We start from the raw sequence: 14128 nt of genomic DNA, 5'->3' as shown, positions 1-14128 counted from the left end.
CTGTCAAATACCACCACAACAATTCGTGGCAGCCATGTTTGCTATTCAATGACCAGCATCGAAGTGTGTATATGTGTGCACCTGATGTGTCATTTGGAAACAAATTAAACAAACGATCATACTGAACACACGACTATTGGGCGTTGTTTATGTTTTTAGTAAAATTTTATTGTTAAATACTCGATTTATTAAGTTTGATGTGTGATTTGTGAAATCTACAGACCGATTAAACGAATTTGAATTGAAATTAAACAGAAATGATGAAAGTGCAAGTGCAAATAATCGTTGCAGCAATCAGTGTGCTACTATTGATCGAACAATGTAAGTGTTGTTGAATCGAAAGTTTGTCTAATTGCCAATCGTTGATTACGGAAAGAAAAATCATCAAGTAAACACAAGTTTCTTAACATCTTAAGTCAGAGAAAATAACTGTTTTAAGGAAAAATCGTCGGAATTTTTTTTATCCAAAGAGAAATCCACTAACTTTGATATCAATTTTCTTTGAATATCTGCATAGGTAATGCAATTTGGTGTTATCGTTGCACATCGGCGACTCCGGGCTGTGCAGAGAACTTCCATTGGCGTGGTATTGGCTACTGGGGCGAATCATGTCCCGAAGATAATGATATTTGCGTTAAGGTGATCGAACGCAAAGGAGGTAAATTGAACAACCAAATTGTTCTGTGGAAAAAAAAAAGAATTCGTTTTCAATGAAATAACATTCATTTATCCATTTAGCATCGGTGACAATAATCCGTGACTGTTTGAGTACATTGAATAGTGGCTATCGAACCGATTTGCCAGCCGACCGCTACGAGGGATGTCGTCCAGCTTCGAAAGATGTTCGACTTGGTCATTATGTTTTCAACAATACAATAAAAGAGCTCGATATCAAACGTGATCACTTTGATGAAACAACATTCTGCTATTGCTTTCTCGATCATCGATGCAATGGCTCAACATCAATAAATGCATCCATTTTGTCATGTACCATTGGAGCGGCAATCGCCTTAATGGTCGCATTGCGACTGTTTTAATTTTATTTTAAGTCCAAATTTTGGATTTCAACACGAAAATTTTCAACAAATTGAGAACATTCAACAATTTCCATTAACAGAAAAAGTTCCAATTTGAAACTTCTAAACCTTGATAAGCAAATCTCAAAATTGCACATTTGTTGAACAAAACAAATTCCCGAATAATTATCAACACTTTTTCATATTCAAACAAAATTCAGAACATTCCAAATTGAACTGTCTAAAATCAGTAGTCTACTCTAATACAGTATAATGTATTGCCTCCGTTGCCTTAGATGATGGTTAAAGTCTTTACAAAATTCACCAAAAAAGCAGAATGTTACGCCACATGCCAGAAAAAAACTCATACAATTTCAACTATGAAAAAAAAATGAGCCAATCGATACATTGACTTTATACAAATATTTTGACCATTTTTTTAGAACCTTTTAAAATGACCAGCTTTTAGGTATGAGAACCTCAAAGAATTATCCATTTCGTCGCAATTATCCGTCCAAATCAGCATATCGAATATTCTCGTTATGAATTGATTGATTCGTTAGTTTTATCGAATAGTGCTATAAATAGATTTTTATATTGTACAAAAACAAGTCCGATGATTTCATACACAAAACGGTTGTAGTTAGCAAATCATCAAATGTCATTTTACCAATGAATAAAGCCAATTTTTAAAAAATTCAAAATGCGCTCGTGCGTTTTATTTTTCTGGTGATTTTAGTTTGAAATAAATGTAAAAAATGAAATGAAAAAATTTTTTTGCTCAATTTTCGACCAATTTCCCTTTATTCGTCTATTTTTTTTCGTTAATTTGACTTTTGATGTTTTTTTCTTGAGCATTTCAATACCGTCTCATCGAGTATTGAAGTTCATGACCATTTATTGCTTATTCTATCTCTTCAAAAAAGATTAAATCCGGAAAAAAGCAACAAAAAGGTAAAAAAGTAAAATAAAATCGTAAAATAATCAGCTAAAAAAGTATTCCCCCATTCGAGTAATCTGTGTCACCTATCCATTCGCAAACAAAAAGAAACGAATGAGCGATGCGAGTTGCTATTGACAACGGTCACAGCAAAAACACACATTCTACATAAATAAACGGGAGGAATGAATGAGTTAGTGAGTTAGTTGGTTTATTATCTCTATTTTGAACTTAAAGTGAAAATTTCTTAATTCCTCAAAATGGAATTGGAATTGAATCGAATAGATTATTGTTCAGTTGGGGCCACGTTGCCGAATTGCATGAAATTGATACCAGCACCACGATACAAGGAACAGCAACGAGTACGGCTAAATTGTTGATTATTTGCATTTTTCAACTGGAACTTTCATACCGAATTGTATAATATGGATTGAAATTTTCAGATGGTTGTTGGCGATCAAGATGGCATTGTTCAATTGTTTTCGATGAAAAAGGAGGAGATGGTGATTCACTTCAAAACCCTACCCGCCGATAAAGTGCAGTCCATTCAATTGAGTGGCACACCTGGTAAAATTCACGGAGGATTTTTCAAATCCAAAAAATTGTTAAGTTACTATGAATCCTAATTCTACATTTAAGGTACAATACCCGATAAAATTTTTGTCGCCACCGATAATAAGGTCAAAGCATTCAACAAAAAAGGGAAAATATTTCTAACATTCACTTCGAACTTAACCGAACCAATCAAAACGATGTTTGTATCGGGGAATGATATGATTTTGTGCGGAAATCATGTTTATAATCATTATCGGGATTGTAAAGATATCGGCTCATATTTGTGCGGTGATACTATCGTTGATGTGGTCGCATTGTGCCCGAATAATGTAAGTAAATAACATTTTTCTTCGATTCAGAAGTCATTTTTATTTGATTGACGAAATTTTTCGGTTTCAGTCAATGATAACACCAGAAGAGTTTTGCTCTACTCTTTTTCTACTAACAGACTAAATTCAATACTTTTCTTTTTGCAGACCAATCGCATTGTGACAGTGTTAGCATGCTCTGGTCGAGTACTCCGTGTGCTCGAGCACTGTCGCGTTCGTCAGTCAATTGAACTAGAAAGTGTACCGACGGTGTTGCACATACCAAAAGGGTACAACGATCGATTGATTTGCGGTATGACCGATGGTCGTGTGGTTTTATTTCGAGTCGGGAATTTTGTGAGTAATTTCAAGGAGGAAACATTGGTTGAGCCAAGTGAAAATTCTAGTGCTGTGACTACGATTGATGCATTCGATTTAACGGGTGATGGTAAAGTGGAATTGATTGTGGGACGACGAGATGGATCGATTCAAGTTTATAGTTTGCCAAGCGAAGAAAATGCTTTCGATTTAAGCGTGCGACAAATTTATAATGAGGTAACATCTTTAAAATGCTCTTGAGGAGAAAAAAAAGTAAAAAATATTTAAAAAAAAAACACATTTTGAAATGAAAATAATCTTGTCTTTAGGTTCTAGTCTGAAATATCTTCATACAATTCTAAGTTCATAATTTGTTGTCCACAGAATTTCAACGAAAGTATCTCAACCGTTCAAGGCGGAACGATCGACGCAAATGGCTATGTAGAGGTTGTGGTTTGTACTTATACCGGTAGAATATTTGGTTTAAGCACACGATGCCCGAAGAAAATTTTAAGCGATTCAATGATGAATCAAGGCTTCGCCGGTGATTCCAATGCTCGAATCGAAAAATTAAAGTAATCCCTCTACCTGTTTTCTAAGATACCAAAGTCAGATTGTAGGCGTTTCCTAATCTCAATCCACATTCTTCGTTCTTGCTCTTTTTACCAGGGAGGAAATTCGTGATCTTGAAATGAAGGTGCAACGTGAGCGCGAACGATACAAGCTATCAACTCAAACATTATCTGGTGGCTATTCGGCCATACCGATGATGCCCATAAATTCAGCGGTAAGTTTTTTTTTCTTCTTCAAATCCAAACCTTCTTATTCTCTTAGCCAACTCAACCAAAATTCAATTTCTCAGTTAAGTTTATCCAAAGAAGACGCATCGTACTCATTGACAATCGAAATACCAGCACCAATTGAGTTTGTATTGCTGCAAAGCAACGCACCCGTTCAACTGATCGATGTGGAGAAAAGTTCGGCCGTCGTTAGTTTTAGCCGATGTGATCCGAGTGTAAGTTGTTATTTACCATAATAATATGATTGACAATTTGCTAAAAAAAAAAAATCCTAAATCAAAAATATGGTTTGGCATTCGCAGGCCGGGAACTACTTATTAGCTACGTATCGCTGCCAAGTGGATGTGAATCGTTTGGATTTGAAATTTCGCACGATCGAAGGGTATCAAGGAATATTGCAAGCATTTATTACGCCAAATATTCAACCAAAAGTGTCTCAATTGCAAGAGCATCCAATTAAACCGTTGTCGTTGCACATGAGAATTCATTCGTTTGACAATGAGCGACCACACAATAAATTAACTCTCAAGGGATACTTCAGTCATGCCGAAGCCCATACCTGGATTAGCAACTGCATTCCTGAAGTGCCAGAAAAATTGCAAATCATCAGCAATGAGAGAAGTGTGCTGAATTTCCGAAACGTTTTCATCGGCAGTGAATTGATGTGTGAATATACGTAAGTTCAACTTGATAAACCAAATTATTTTGTTGATAAAATTTGGGAACATAAAAATCTGCTTTAAAAAATATAAATAAACGAGTAGAACCAAAATTAGGCTAGTACAAAAATTGGTAAATTGTTAAAAATTCGTAAAATTGATAAAAAAAAACCCGTATCTATTGAATGCAGAAAAGGAGAAGCAACATTCAAAACGGAAAATGTGACAACAATTTCGATTATCAAGGACATTCTGACAAAAGAAGCCACTAAACGGCGCACCAAATTGGAGATATTGCTTGGTTTGTACATTTATTAATTGTCCATAAATTTTTTTTATTTTTATTTTCTGTTTCTTCCCCAAATTCCAGATGTAAATCGAGCAAGTGTGTCGTTTATGATTGGTCTAATTGAACCTAAGCTCATTGAACACAGTAAAATTCACAAAGAATACCAAATAATCGGCAGTCTAATCGATTTGGATATTCAAGACAACAGTGAACTAGAGTCGCTGGGCAATGATTTTGCTGATGTGTTGGAGCGCAAGAATAAAATAATCGAAACGTACAACCGCTCCTCGCATATGCTGGACCGTATAAAAGCAATCATCATTTGCATTTACATTGATTACAACAAATTGAGAGGGTCTGAGGTGAAACACAAAGTGCATCTACTCGATGATCTTATCAAAAATTACAATAACGAAACTTTAGTCAATTTCATATTGGGCGTTACATCTGAAGACCATTTTCAGATCTAATAAACGGCATCACGTCTATGAAATTGGTATAAGAAATGTATGGAATTAAAAGATATTAAAATTTGGAGAAAAAAAACCGAAGAATTGATACACACAGGTTAAAATTAAAACAACAACAAAAAACGAAGAAGATTCAAAAGTAAAAAACCAAATTAAAAGGAATTGAAAAAGCAAATAAAAAGTTCAATTAAAATTCAGATGGACTTGAACACGGTTCTGTTTTTATTTTGCTCTACTTTGTAAGCAATTTTGTATTTGTAAATGTAAACATTTTAACACAGAAAATGTGTTGGTATGTAATCACAAAATATGAATTATTGTATTAAGGGAGAGAATGGATAGGTGAATTCGACGAAAAGCGGGCGATGTTTTGATTCGAAATTTTATTGCTCTTTTTCGTATTGAATTTGCGCGAATTGAAAAGAAAAAAAGAGGGAGAGAGAAATAGAGAGAGAAAAAAAATAAATGATTTTCATATTGTTACAATTTTAAAATAAATAACTTATTAAATGCGAAAATAATATAAAAATTTCGCCCGGATTTTTTTTTTTTCAATATGTTTTTCTTCTCAGCATAATTCATAAATTTCAAACAAACAAAAGTATCTGCGTTTGGAAAATGTTCGTATGTGCGATGTGGTGTAGTTGGACTGGTTTATTTTCGCTGTGCCGGTGGAACGTATACACCTTGGCCACCTCGATTGCCACGGTATCGCTGCTGTTGGTTCGGTTGCGTTGGAAGTGGCGGATGTAGAACAGCTGAATGATGCGGTGGGTGATGACCCGGTTCTGTGGTGGAAAATAACAAAAATGTGAATCACAAAATGAATCGTTTTCGGAAATCATTGACAAAAAGGAAATAGCCCGAAAATAAAAATGAAACCAACGAACATTTAGAACTTACGATGAAACGGCGGTTGATGAAAGTGTGGTCCGCCTTTGTTTGGTGGTAGTTGCGCGTATGCGATTTGATGGATGGGCGCTGGTGCTTGCATCGCGCTATACTGATTGATCGGTTGATGATTAGCATCGGTGATGGGCAAACAGTCGGTGAGCAGTACTTCTTCGAAGTTTCCATACTCGGGGAAATGGACGACACACGTTTTGTCGGTAACGGCTTGAATTTCCGCATTATAATACTTTTCGTCTTCCCAATACTTGGCCAAACAACGGTCGCCCACTTTGAAACTCCACAAAAATTGCTGCGGTGGTGGTTGAGGCATCGCCGGTAATGTAAACTGTGCTACATTTGGATTGATATAAGTTGGTTTTGGTGCCGGAATATTTTGCTGTACGGGAACAAGCGGAATTTGCTGATTCGGGATGTGAGCATGTTTTAGATTCGGTTGAGTGTTTGGAATAGGCGCCGTGTTTAGATTATTATTATTCACAAATACATTGCCGCCGCCTCCACCACCACCACCACCACCACTTGCACCACTGCCAGTATTGTTGTTTCCGGCTTTGGATGACTTTTGGTCGCCCATTTTCAATACATTCATCGCAAACTCGTTGGTTTCCTTGTTCTGGAATCCCATTATCTTGTACGGATTGTAGGGGAATTGTTTTGCATGCGGAAACATCTCTTCGAAATTTGTATTCCGCTGTTGCTGCTGCTGTTGGTGGTGGTGTTGTTGTTGTTGCGAGGGCGGTGCTTGACCTTGATTCGCCTTATGAGACTTATTATCATTACCTATCTGCAGATTTGCAGTCGCATCAATTAAACTCTTCATATTCGCCTTTGGTTTCGCATTTGACGGTACATTCGAGTTTGGCAATGGTTTTCGGTCGTTCGGTGTCCGCTTATTGTTCTGTGAAAAGAGATCAAATTTTTTTTAAATGAAGAAAGCTATTTTTTTTCGTTGAAAATTCAAAAATCACACAGTTCAAACTCACCATATCATTACTATATGAATGATGTGAATCGGATTGTGATGGATTATTTTGTGGTGCCGAGTATCGTGAGTTTTTCGCATTGTTTTGCTGGTAGTTATGGTTTGGATTTTGGTACGTTTGATTATTCGATTGCGTTGATTTATACGATGATTGTTGTTGTTGATGCGGTGATGATTGGTATTGCTGGAATGTTGGTTTGTTGCCTTGCTTCTCCGGTGCATCATTGTTCCACTTGGAACGGGATGGTTGAGATTCATCTTTCTTTTGTCGACTAGCAAAACTAGATGAAATGTTATTCTCGAATTTGGATGCGTTTCGTTGTGAATTCGATTTGCTGCCACCATAATCATGTGACTGCGACTGTGACTGTGACTGATGATTGGGTAGTCGGGTGTTTTGTTTTTGTTGTGGTGGTTCAACATCGGGAATTTTATCCGAAAGAAAATCGAATAGTGAAACTTTCCCGCTTGGTTTGGCTGCTGGTGGTTCATCGAATTTTCCACCACGTCTTGAGCTGCGTTCAGGTGCCGTGGCTTCAGGTAGTTTAGTTCGCTTGTGATCGGATGTGTCATTGCGTTTTTTCAATCCACTCATTGCCTTCTCGAGATTGTTTCGCGAAATTTTCAGAGCTAATTTAGCTTGATCTTCGCTATACCCCTTGTCCATGATTTTCTTGACATTATGGTCAACAAGCTGCCGATTGTGACCACCAAACTGTTTTCTCACCTCACCATTGGTAGCTGCATCTGCAATGGCACTGTTTCGCAACGCTAAAAACTCACTTTCCTCTTTCGACACTTCCTTTGTTTTGGTCGTATCTTTAAGACTTTTGAAAGTGGCGTCATCACCATTCGCTCCTTTTATCTTATTCCCAAACGAAATCCATGGCGGTGGACTGCCTTTCAGTGTGTCACCATTTGATTTTTTCGAACTTGGCCCACCGATTCCCGCATACTTTGCCAATGTTCGATGAGTTTCCCATTTTTCGTACAACGTTTGCACTTGACCACCCAAAATACTGATGTTCTGTGGTGTAAGCGACAAAAAGCCCTGAATCACTTTGACGGTATTTCGCAAGAGTACCTTTGTGCCGGGTGCCACATTAATACTAAACGCTGACAAATGCTCCAAATCGAGACCAGAACAAACTGACTGACCGTCGCTCAGGTCAATTTGCAGCAGCCGCGGTGATGTTTTCGATTCTTGATTCACTTTGGGTGCAGACACATTTCGCACATTGACCACTTGCAGAACGACGCCGCTTGACGGCAACTCCACTTTCGATGATTTGGCAATGTCATTTGGCAACCCACCATTTATAACTAATTCACGCAAATCATGCTATTTTTTGGAAGAAAAAAAGACAGAAAGACATTTATCATATTTCTCCTAACATGACGCATAAATTCTACATAGTTAGCGATTAATCCATTCCATGTGCCATCGAAACGATTCAGAAGCATACAATATATCTATAAATATTTTCTTTTTTCTCTCTCGAAAAAAAAAGAAGAGTATTTGCTCATTGCTTTATTTCATCAGTTTCAAACACATGCATATGAATGCCAACGACGCGAAACACACCGAAAGATGATGATTGGAATCAGTTGATTCAGTGTGTGATGAATTGTCACGGAAAACCATTTTAATTTTACGATGGAAAGCATTTTCTCTTTCTGCGTAAATATTTAGATGGCAGTGTCTTAAAAATAGATGAAAGGAAAACCATTCATCAACACACACAATCAATGCCAATATAGAATATCGGCACTCAGTTGGGATAATATCACAAAAACTTACGTCTAGTGCACGCTTTTTCAACTCCTTTACGTCACCGATCAAACCATTTTCATTGAGTTTTTTCAGACCATCATCGCTGATAAACCTACAAATCACATAATCCACACAACAATTAATATCTTCTATCCGTTGAAATTCACTCGATTTTACTGAAATGTCACCAAAATTTATCAATTTTTTACGAAAAACTTACCAGCCTTCGTCTTTTAACTTCTGTAACACAGTCGCCATATTGGTGTTTACATAAAACTGTTTCGTTTCAACCGTATATATTATTGTACTACTGTGTGCTCTTCTGTGTATCTTCACACTTGCACACACAAACGTCGCGATTGATGTCAGTGTGTATGCTTGAATGCCCCAGCCGAAATATCGGTTCAGTGATAACTTAAATGTCAAACTTCATATATGATGGAAAAGAAGAAGAAGAAGAAGTGTTCGTTTTGACAGTTTTCACAAATATGCACTTACACATACGCATGGACGCCACACACAGACATACAAAGGTACTCTCTGAATGAATCGCTCTCATATGATACAAACTCGAATATTCTACTGAAGAAAACCGTTGAACATTTTGAAACAATTGCGAATAAAATCATTTTATAAAATAAAAATTGTTTTCATTTTTCAGAGTCTTTTTTGGGGTGAATGTTTTTTTTTTCGAATTGAAAAAGAAAATTCAAACATTTCTGCACATTTAAGAGTTATTTATTATTACATATTTAATAAATATTACAATTTTCTTGAGATGCGAGGTCGGTCAAAAATGTACCATTTACGATATATACACAGATAAAGTAATTGTTTATTTTGTTTCTAAATAGACAAATGGATGTTTTTATCGTTTTGTTTTGAATGATTGTGAACATTTAGGTAGACACATGATTGAGTAGCAATGGGGTATTTGCATTTAGACATGAATTCAACGGATGCATTTCGGCAGTGACGGCTGATACTTTTTCAAGATGATCAATGCACGGACAAGATGATGTTAGGTCATCACAAACAACTGAACTACTGCGCGATTTTCGAAGACCACAGTCGGATATCACTTCCATTAGAGCATCATCACTATACCTGCAATGATATATGAAATAATGATTTTGATTGAAAATCATTCAACGATTTATTCTTATTGGCAATAGTTATTTGAAAAGTTTTAACGAGTAATTAATATTAAACTAGCAATCTGAATCTGAATCTGAACTCGCAAATCAGTGGCTAATCTTCAATTCAAATTTTTGACCAAATGTCCCTCATTAAAGTCATTTTACAATAATTCAGTTTCTTTAACAATTTATACAAAATACCTGTGATAGCGATAGTTCTCGAGCTGTGAGCCAGTGGCGAATCGGAGTTTCTTTGGCGATTCCAAGCTTGATGATCGTGTTAGTGAGGTGCGTGGTATAGTGTTATCACGGTTTTTCAATGAACTCTTTGGTCCCACAATAACATTGATATTTTTCATTCCTTGCTGCAGATGCGCTTTGACCAGAGCTCTTGAGCCACGGCGCTCAGTTCGTGCCTTGGTGCGTGTATCGTGAGCATGTAAATCTTCACCTAGCAACCAATACGTCACTTGTTTTCCTTTGCCTTTTATTTGAATTTCGCCACGTTCCTGGAATTTTCGATGGATTTCGTTTTTTTTGAAAAAATTGATTAAATTTGCTTGAATCTTTGGCAGCTGTTAGTATTATGAATGAAATTTTTTTTATGGAAGAAAATTCTTAAAGTGTTTACCTCTGAATGATAACCACCCAGTTTATCCAGTAGTTGTTTGCATGTGCTGCTACAGTGGATTCGCAATGGTTCACCAGATGATTCCATGCGTGAGGCTGTGTTCACAGTATCACCGAACAAGCAGTATCTGGGCATTTTCAGGCCAACCACACCCGAACAGACAGGTCCTGAATGGATGCCAATACGAAGCAGAAGTCGATCATCGGGCCGATGTCTAATTTTAAATTCGGAAACGGCACTCAACAAATGCAGTGACATCGATGCTATTTCCGCCGCATGGATGATACCATTGCGAATGGGTAAGCCAGAAACCTGTCGACAAAAATGGAGTTGTAAATTGAACTTGCATTCTGAATTCAATTTTAAGAAAAATGATTTGATAATTAAGACAATGGCACTTTTGGTGACAGCTTAAAAATCGAAATAATTATTTGATCAATATTCTAAGAACTTACCACCATATAAGCATCGCCAATCGTCTCCACTTTGTAAACATCATAATTTCCAATGCTAAACAATAAATGAAAATTGAATTTGAATTCACCGACTATGTCGATTCAGAGTCGATTAAACTTACATTGAATCGAAACATGTGTACAAATCATTTAGAAAATCAACGACTTGTAACGGCGTACTTTCCACACACATCGCTGTGAAACCCACAATATCACTGAAGTAAATGGTTACCTGGAGAGCGAGACAGGTTTTATTCAAAATTTGGGAAAATTCTTATTCATTTTTTTTTTCTTTCGAAGATTTGAATAAGAAATGAAGTAGACCAAAAAAAGACGTAAGTTAATCTCTTTCCCACCATGTCATATGTTTCGGCTTCGACTTTGTTTCCCTTTTTCAGTTGCTCGGCAACTGGCCGTGGCAGCATTTCTAGTAGCAAAGCTTCGGTTTTCTTTTTCTCTTCCTGCAGTTGATCCGTGCGCTCATCCACCAATTGTTCCAAATTGTTGGCGTACTTTTCCATCATCGCCATCATATTATCAAAGATATTTGGGCGCATTCCTTTGCGAAGGGGTCGCAGTTTGGTACGAATTGCCTTGAAATCCGGTCGATCTTCTGGTTTCTCGGCCCAGCAATCCTTCAAACACTCACGTACACAGTCAAATGATGAATCAAGCGGTTGTAGTGGAGGTCTAAACATCGATCGAATGAAATTGATTTCAAATGAATGACCTTTAGAATGTGGGACCAAGGTACGTTGTTTCAATTGATACACGGAAGTGATCTTACCGAAACGGTTCATTGAAATCATTTGGTTGCAGCACTTTTCTTAAACAATCCATAACACTAATACCAGTATCTCCGAATGGGCCGTGTCGCGTGTGAATTTCATACAAAATTATACCAAATGAATATATATCACCTTTTGGAGTACCTGAAACACCATAACAAACAAATTCAATATTGTTTATCGCTATTTTACATTGACTGGACTGGATCAATTTTAGAAGTTGAAATTCTACCTGGAACCATATTAGCTGGACCAGATCGCAACAGTTCAGGCGCTCGATACAGTAACTCTGCGGATAATTGCAACATTTGAAATCGATTTTTTTCACTTTGTAAATTTACTTTTCCACAAACATAGTTTGTTACGAAAATTATTTTTGTTTTGCTTTTCGTGTAATTTATCTCGGTTTTGTTGGGAATTTGATAGAAATATAAACATATTCAAGAAAATAAGACATTTTGAACTAATTTGAATTGATTTTCACAAATTAATTAGATCTTTTGATACAAAATTAACTCAGAATTAACTAATTTGAAACATTAAAAGGCATCTAATTGAATTTTGAATAGTTAAATAGCGGCTATTCACTATAAAAAAAAAACAAAGATAATAATAAAAAATAATTTGTTAAGGTCATTGTTCGCTTTGAGATACATCATTCTTGACCTTGGACTGGCAAAAGTCTGTTTAGTTTTCTTTTTCTGACTCCAATGTAATTTGATTGATGTGATTCGCATCATCGTGGGCGTTCAATTAAAAGCAAATGTTTTCACTTACTTTGACATTTAGCAGCCATTGTTTGTAGATTTGGTGGATCTTCGGCGCCTTTTTTGAATGCCTGCAGTCCAAAATCACTGAGCTTAACTACCCACCGTGAATCGATGAGGCAATTCGACGTACACAGTAAGCCATGATACTTCAATGGTGACTCGTGCAAATAAATCATTCCCCGTATAATATCGGCTATCAACGATGCGATGAACATATTGTCCAATTTTACATCTTCGTTTTCGAGAACATCCTATTGGATCCAATTCAAAGCAGATACAGGTTGAAATAAAATATTCAGAGTGACAAAGTTTGAAAGTAGCAACGCGATTGCCTTGAAAATTAAAACTCCCAATTCCTTTTAACAAAGTGTAAAAAAAAATGTACAAACCTTTAGGCTTCCACGTGTACAATACTCGGTGAGGATGCAAATATTCGGTGGATCAGTGCAAGCGCCGATGAATGCGCAGATATTATCATGTCGCAAATCGCGAATCTAATAAACAAAATGTGATCAGTTAACCAACTGCCCAAATACCACAAAACAAACAGAAGTTCTGTATCTTCCAATTGCGAATGGCTTACCAATTTGAGTTCCTTTTTCATTTCGCGTGTGATGTCGATGCTCTTCTTGCGTACGGTTTTAATGGCGTACAATTGGCCTTTGTACAGGCCGATCGGTGTAAAAATGGTTGAATAACGGAAATCTGCATCCGGATTCGAGCTTAAACTAACTTGACTAGTACGAATAAGTGGATGAGTTGCCTAAACCAGACGAACAAACCATCGAAACAGAAAAAATAAAACGGAAAGACACAAGAGAAACGGCATAAAGATTATGTGTGGTAGAAATTCGGAAAATGTTTTGCATTTTGCATACATGAATCGCAAGCACATACAAATAGACAGAGCGAGAACAGAGGGGGAGAGAAAGAGAGAGAGCAAAAGATCGAGATAAAAATGAGCATATCGAAGTGACGAAATAGAAGAAAAATAGTGGAAAAGAAAAGAAAGCAAAACAATCAGAAGTGGTAAGGGAAAATGTTAACAAATCGACAGAAACCATTTGAAATGCGTCAAAACCATTTTCCCAGCAATTTAAATAAAATGCATAAAAAAGCGGTTCGGAGCAAAAGGAGAGACATAGAGATGGGAACGCATTGAACCTTATTCGAACTTTTCATCTCAAAAGTCAAGCGTTTTGCTATTCTCTCGCTCAATTCTTATTGTTGTCAGTGTCTCGATTTTGTTTCTTCTAGATGTGATGTGTTTTCGTCGATTATTCGTCTTTTCTCTCTCTCTCTTTCTCTCTCTCTCTTTCTCT

General features: G+C 36.7%; 4 protein-coding genes across 15 annotated transcripts in view; 2 read left to right on the top strand and 2 right to left on the bottom strand.

The window, feature by feature from the left end:
- The first annotated feature begins 86 nt into the window (after positions 1-86).
- LOC129576171 (uncharacterized) lies at positions 87-1720 on the top strand. The gene is made up of 3 exons (XM_055460833.1): positions 87-321; positions 518-658; positions 739-1720. Exons 1-3 carry the CDS (start codon positions 258-260, stop codon positions 1035-1037), a joined length of 504 nt encoding a protein of 167 aa, XP_055316808.1. The 5' UTR covers positions 87-257; the 3' UTR covers positions 1038-1720.
- A 111-nt stretch (positions 1721-1831) lies between these two features.
- LOC129576157 (Bardet-Biedl syndrome 7 protein homolog) lies at positions 1832-5567 on the top strand. Its single transcript, XM_055460806.1, has 10 exons — positions 1832-2318; positions 2400-2523; positions 2596-2840; positions 2988-3374; positions 3522-3712; positions 3807-3924; positions 4000-4152; positions 4240-4613; positions 4788-4897; positions 4967-5567. Exons 1-10 carry the CDS (start codon positions 2217-2219, stop codon positions 5353-5355), a joined length of 2193 nt encoding a protein of 730 aa, XP_055316781.1. The 5' UTR covers positions 1832-2216; the 3' UTR covers positions 5356-5567.
- On the bottom strand, positions 5549-9460 carry LOC129576156 (tudor domain-containing protein 3). The gene is made up of 5 exons (XM_055460805.1): positions 9244-9460; positions 9051-9135; positions 7251-8591; positions 6259-7165; positions 5549-6143 (listed from the first exon to the last, which is right to left on the bottom strand). Exons 1-5 carry the CDS (start codon positions 9279-9281, stop codon positions 6010-6012), a joined length of 2505 nt encoding a protein of 834 aa, XP_055316780.1. The 5' UTR covers positions 9282-9460; the 3' UTR covers positions 5549-6009.
- A 279-nt stretch (positions 9461-9739) lies between these two features.
- Positions 9740-14128, bottom strand: part of LOC129576154 (guanylate cyclase 32E) — a 39993-nt gene continuing 35604 nt past the window's right edge. For all 12 annotated transcript variants that reach the window (XM_055460803.1, XM_055460792.1, XM_055460802.1 and 9 more), the window contains 11 exons: positions 13390-13569; positions 13196-13300; positions 12814-13057; positions 12269-12325; positions 12036-12180; positions 11605-11938; positions 11371-11480; positions 11249-11303; positions 10794-11105; positions 10364-10671; positions 9740-10130 (listed from right to left, as the gene is read on the bottom strand). In XM_055460803.1, coding sequence (XP_055316778.1) covers positions 9923-10130; positions 10364-10671; positions 10794-11105; positions 11249-11303; positions 11371-11480; positions 11605-11938; positions 12036-12180; positions 12269-12325; positions 12814-13057; positions 13196-13300; positions 13390-13569 — 2058 coding nt within the window. In that variant the 3' untranslated portion in view covers positions 9740-9922. The remainder of the gene's footprint in view (positions 10131-10363; positions 10672-10793; positions 11106-11248; positions 11304-11370; positions 11481-11604; positions 11939-12035; positions 12181-12268; positions 12326-12813; positions 13058-13195; positions 13301-13389; positions 13570-14128) is intronic.

This window comes from Sitodiplosis mosellana, unplaced genomic scaffold (assembly GCF_009176505.1).
Source record: "Sitodiplosis mosellana isolate CC-2019 unplaced genomic scaffold, AAFC_SMos_1.0 Smas_scaffold_6181, whole genome shotgun sequence".
NCBI lineage: Eukaryota > Metazoa > Arthropoda > Insecta > Diptera > Cecidomyiidae > Sitodiplosis > Sitodiplosis mosellana.
Note: the sequence above shows the minus strand (reverse complement) of the source record. Positions and strands in the feature narration are given on the sequence as shown.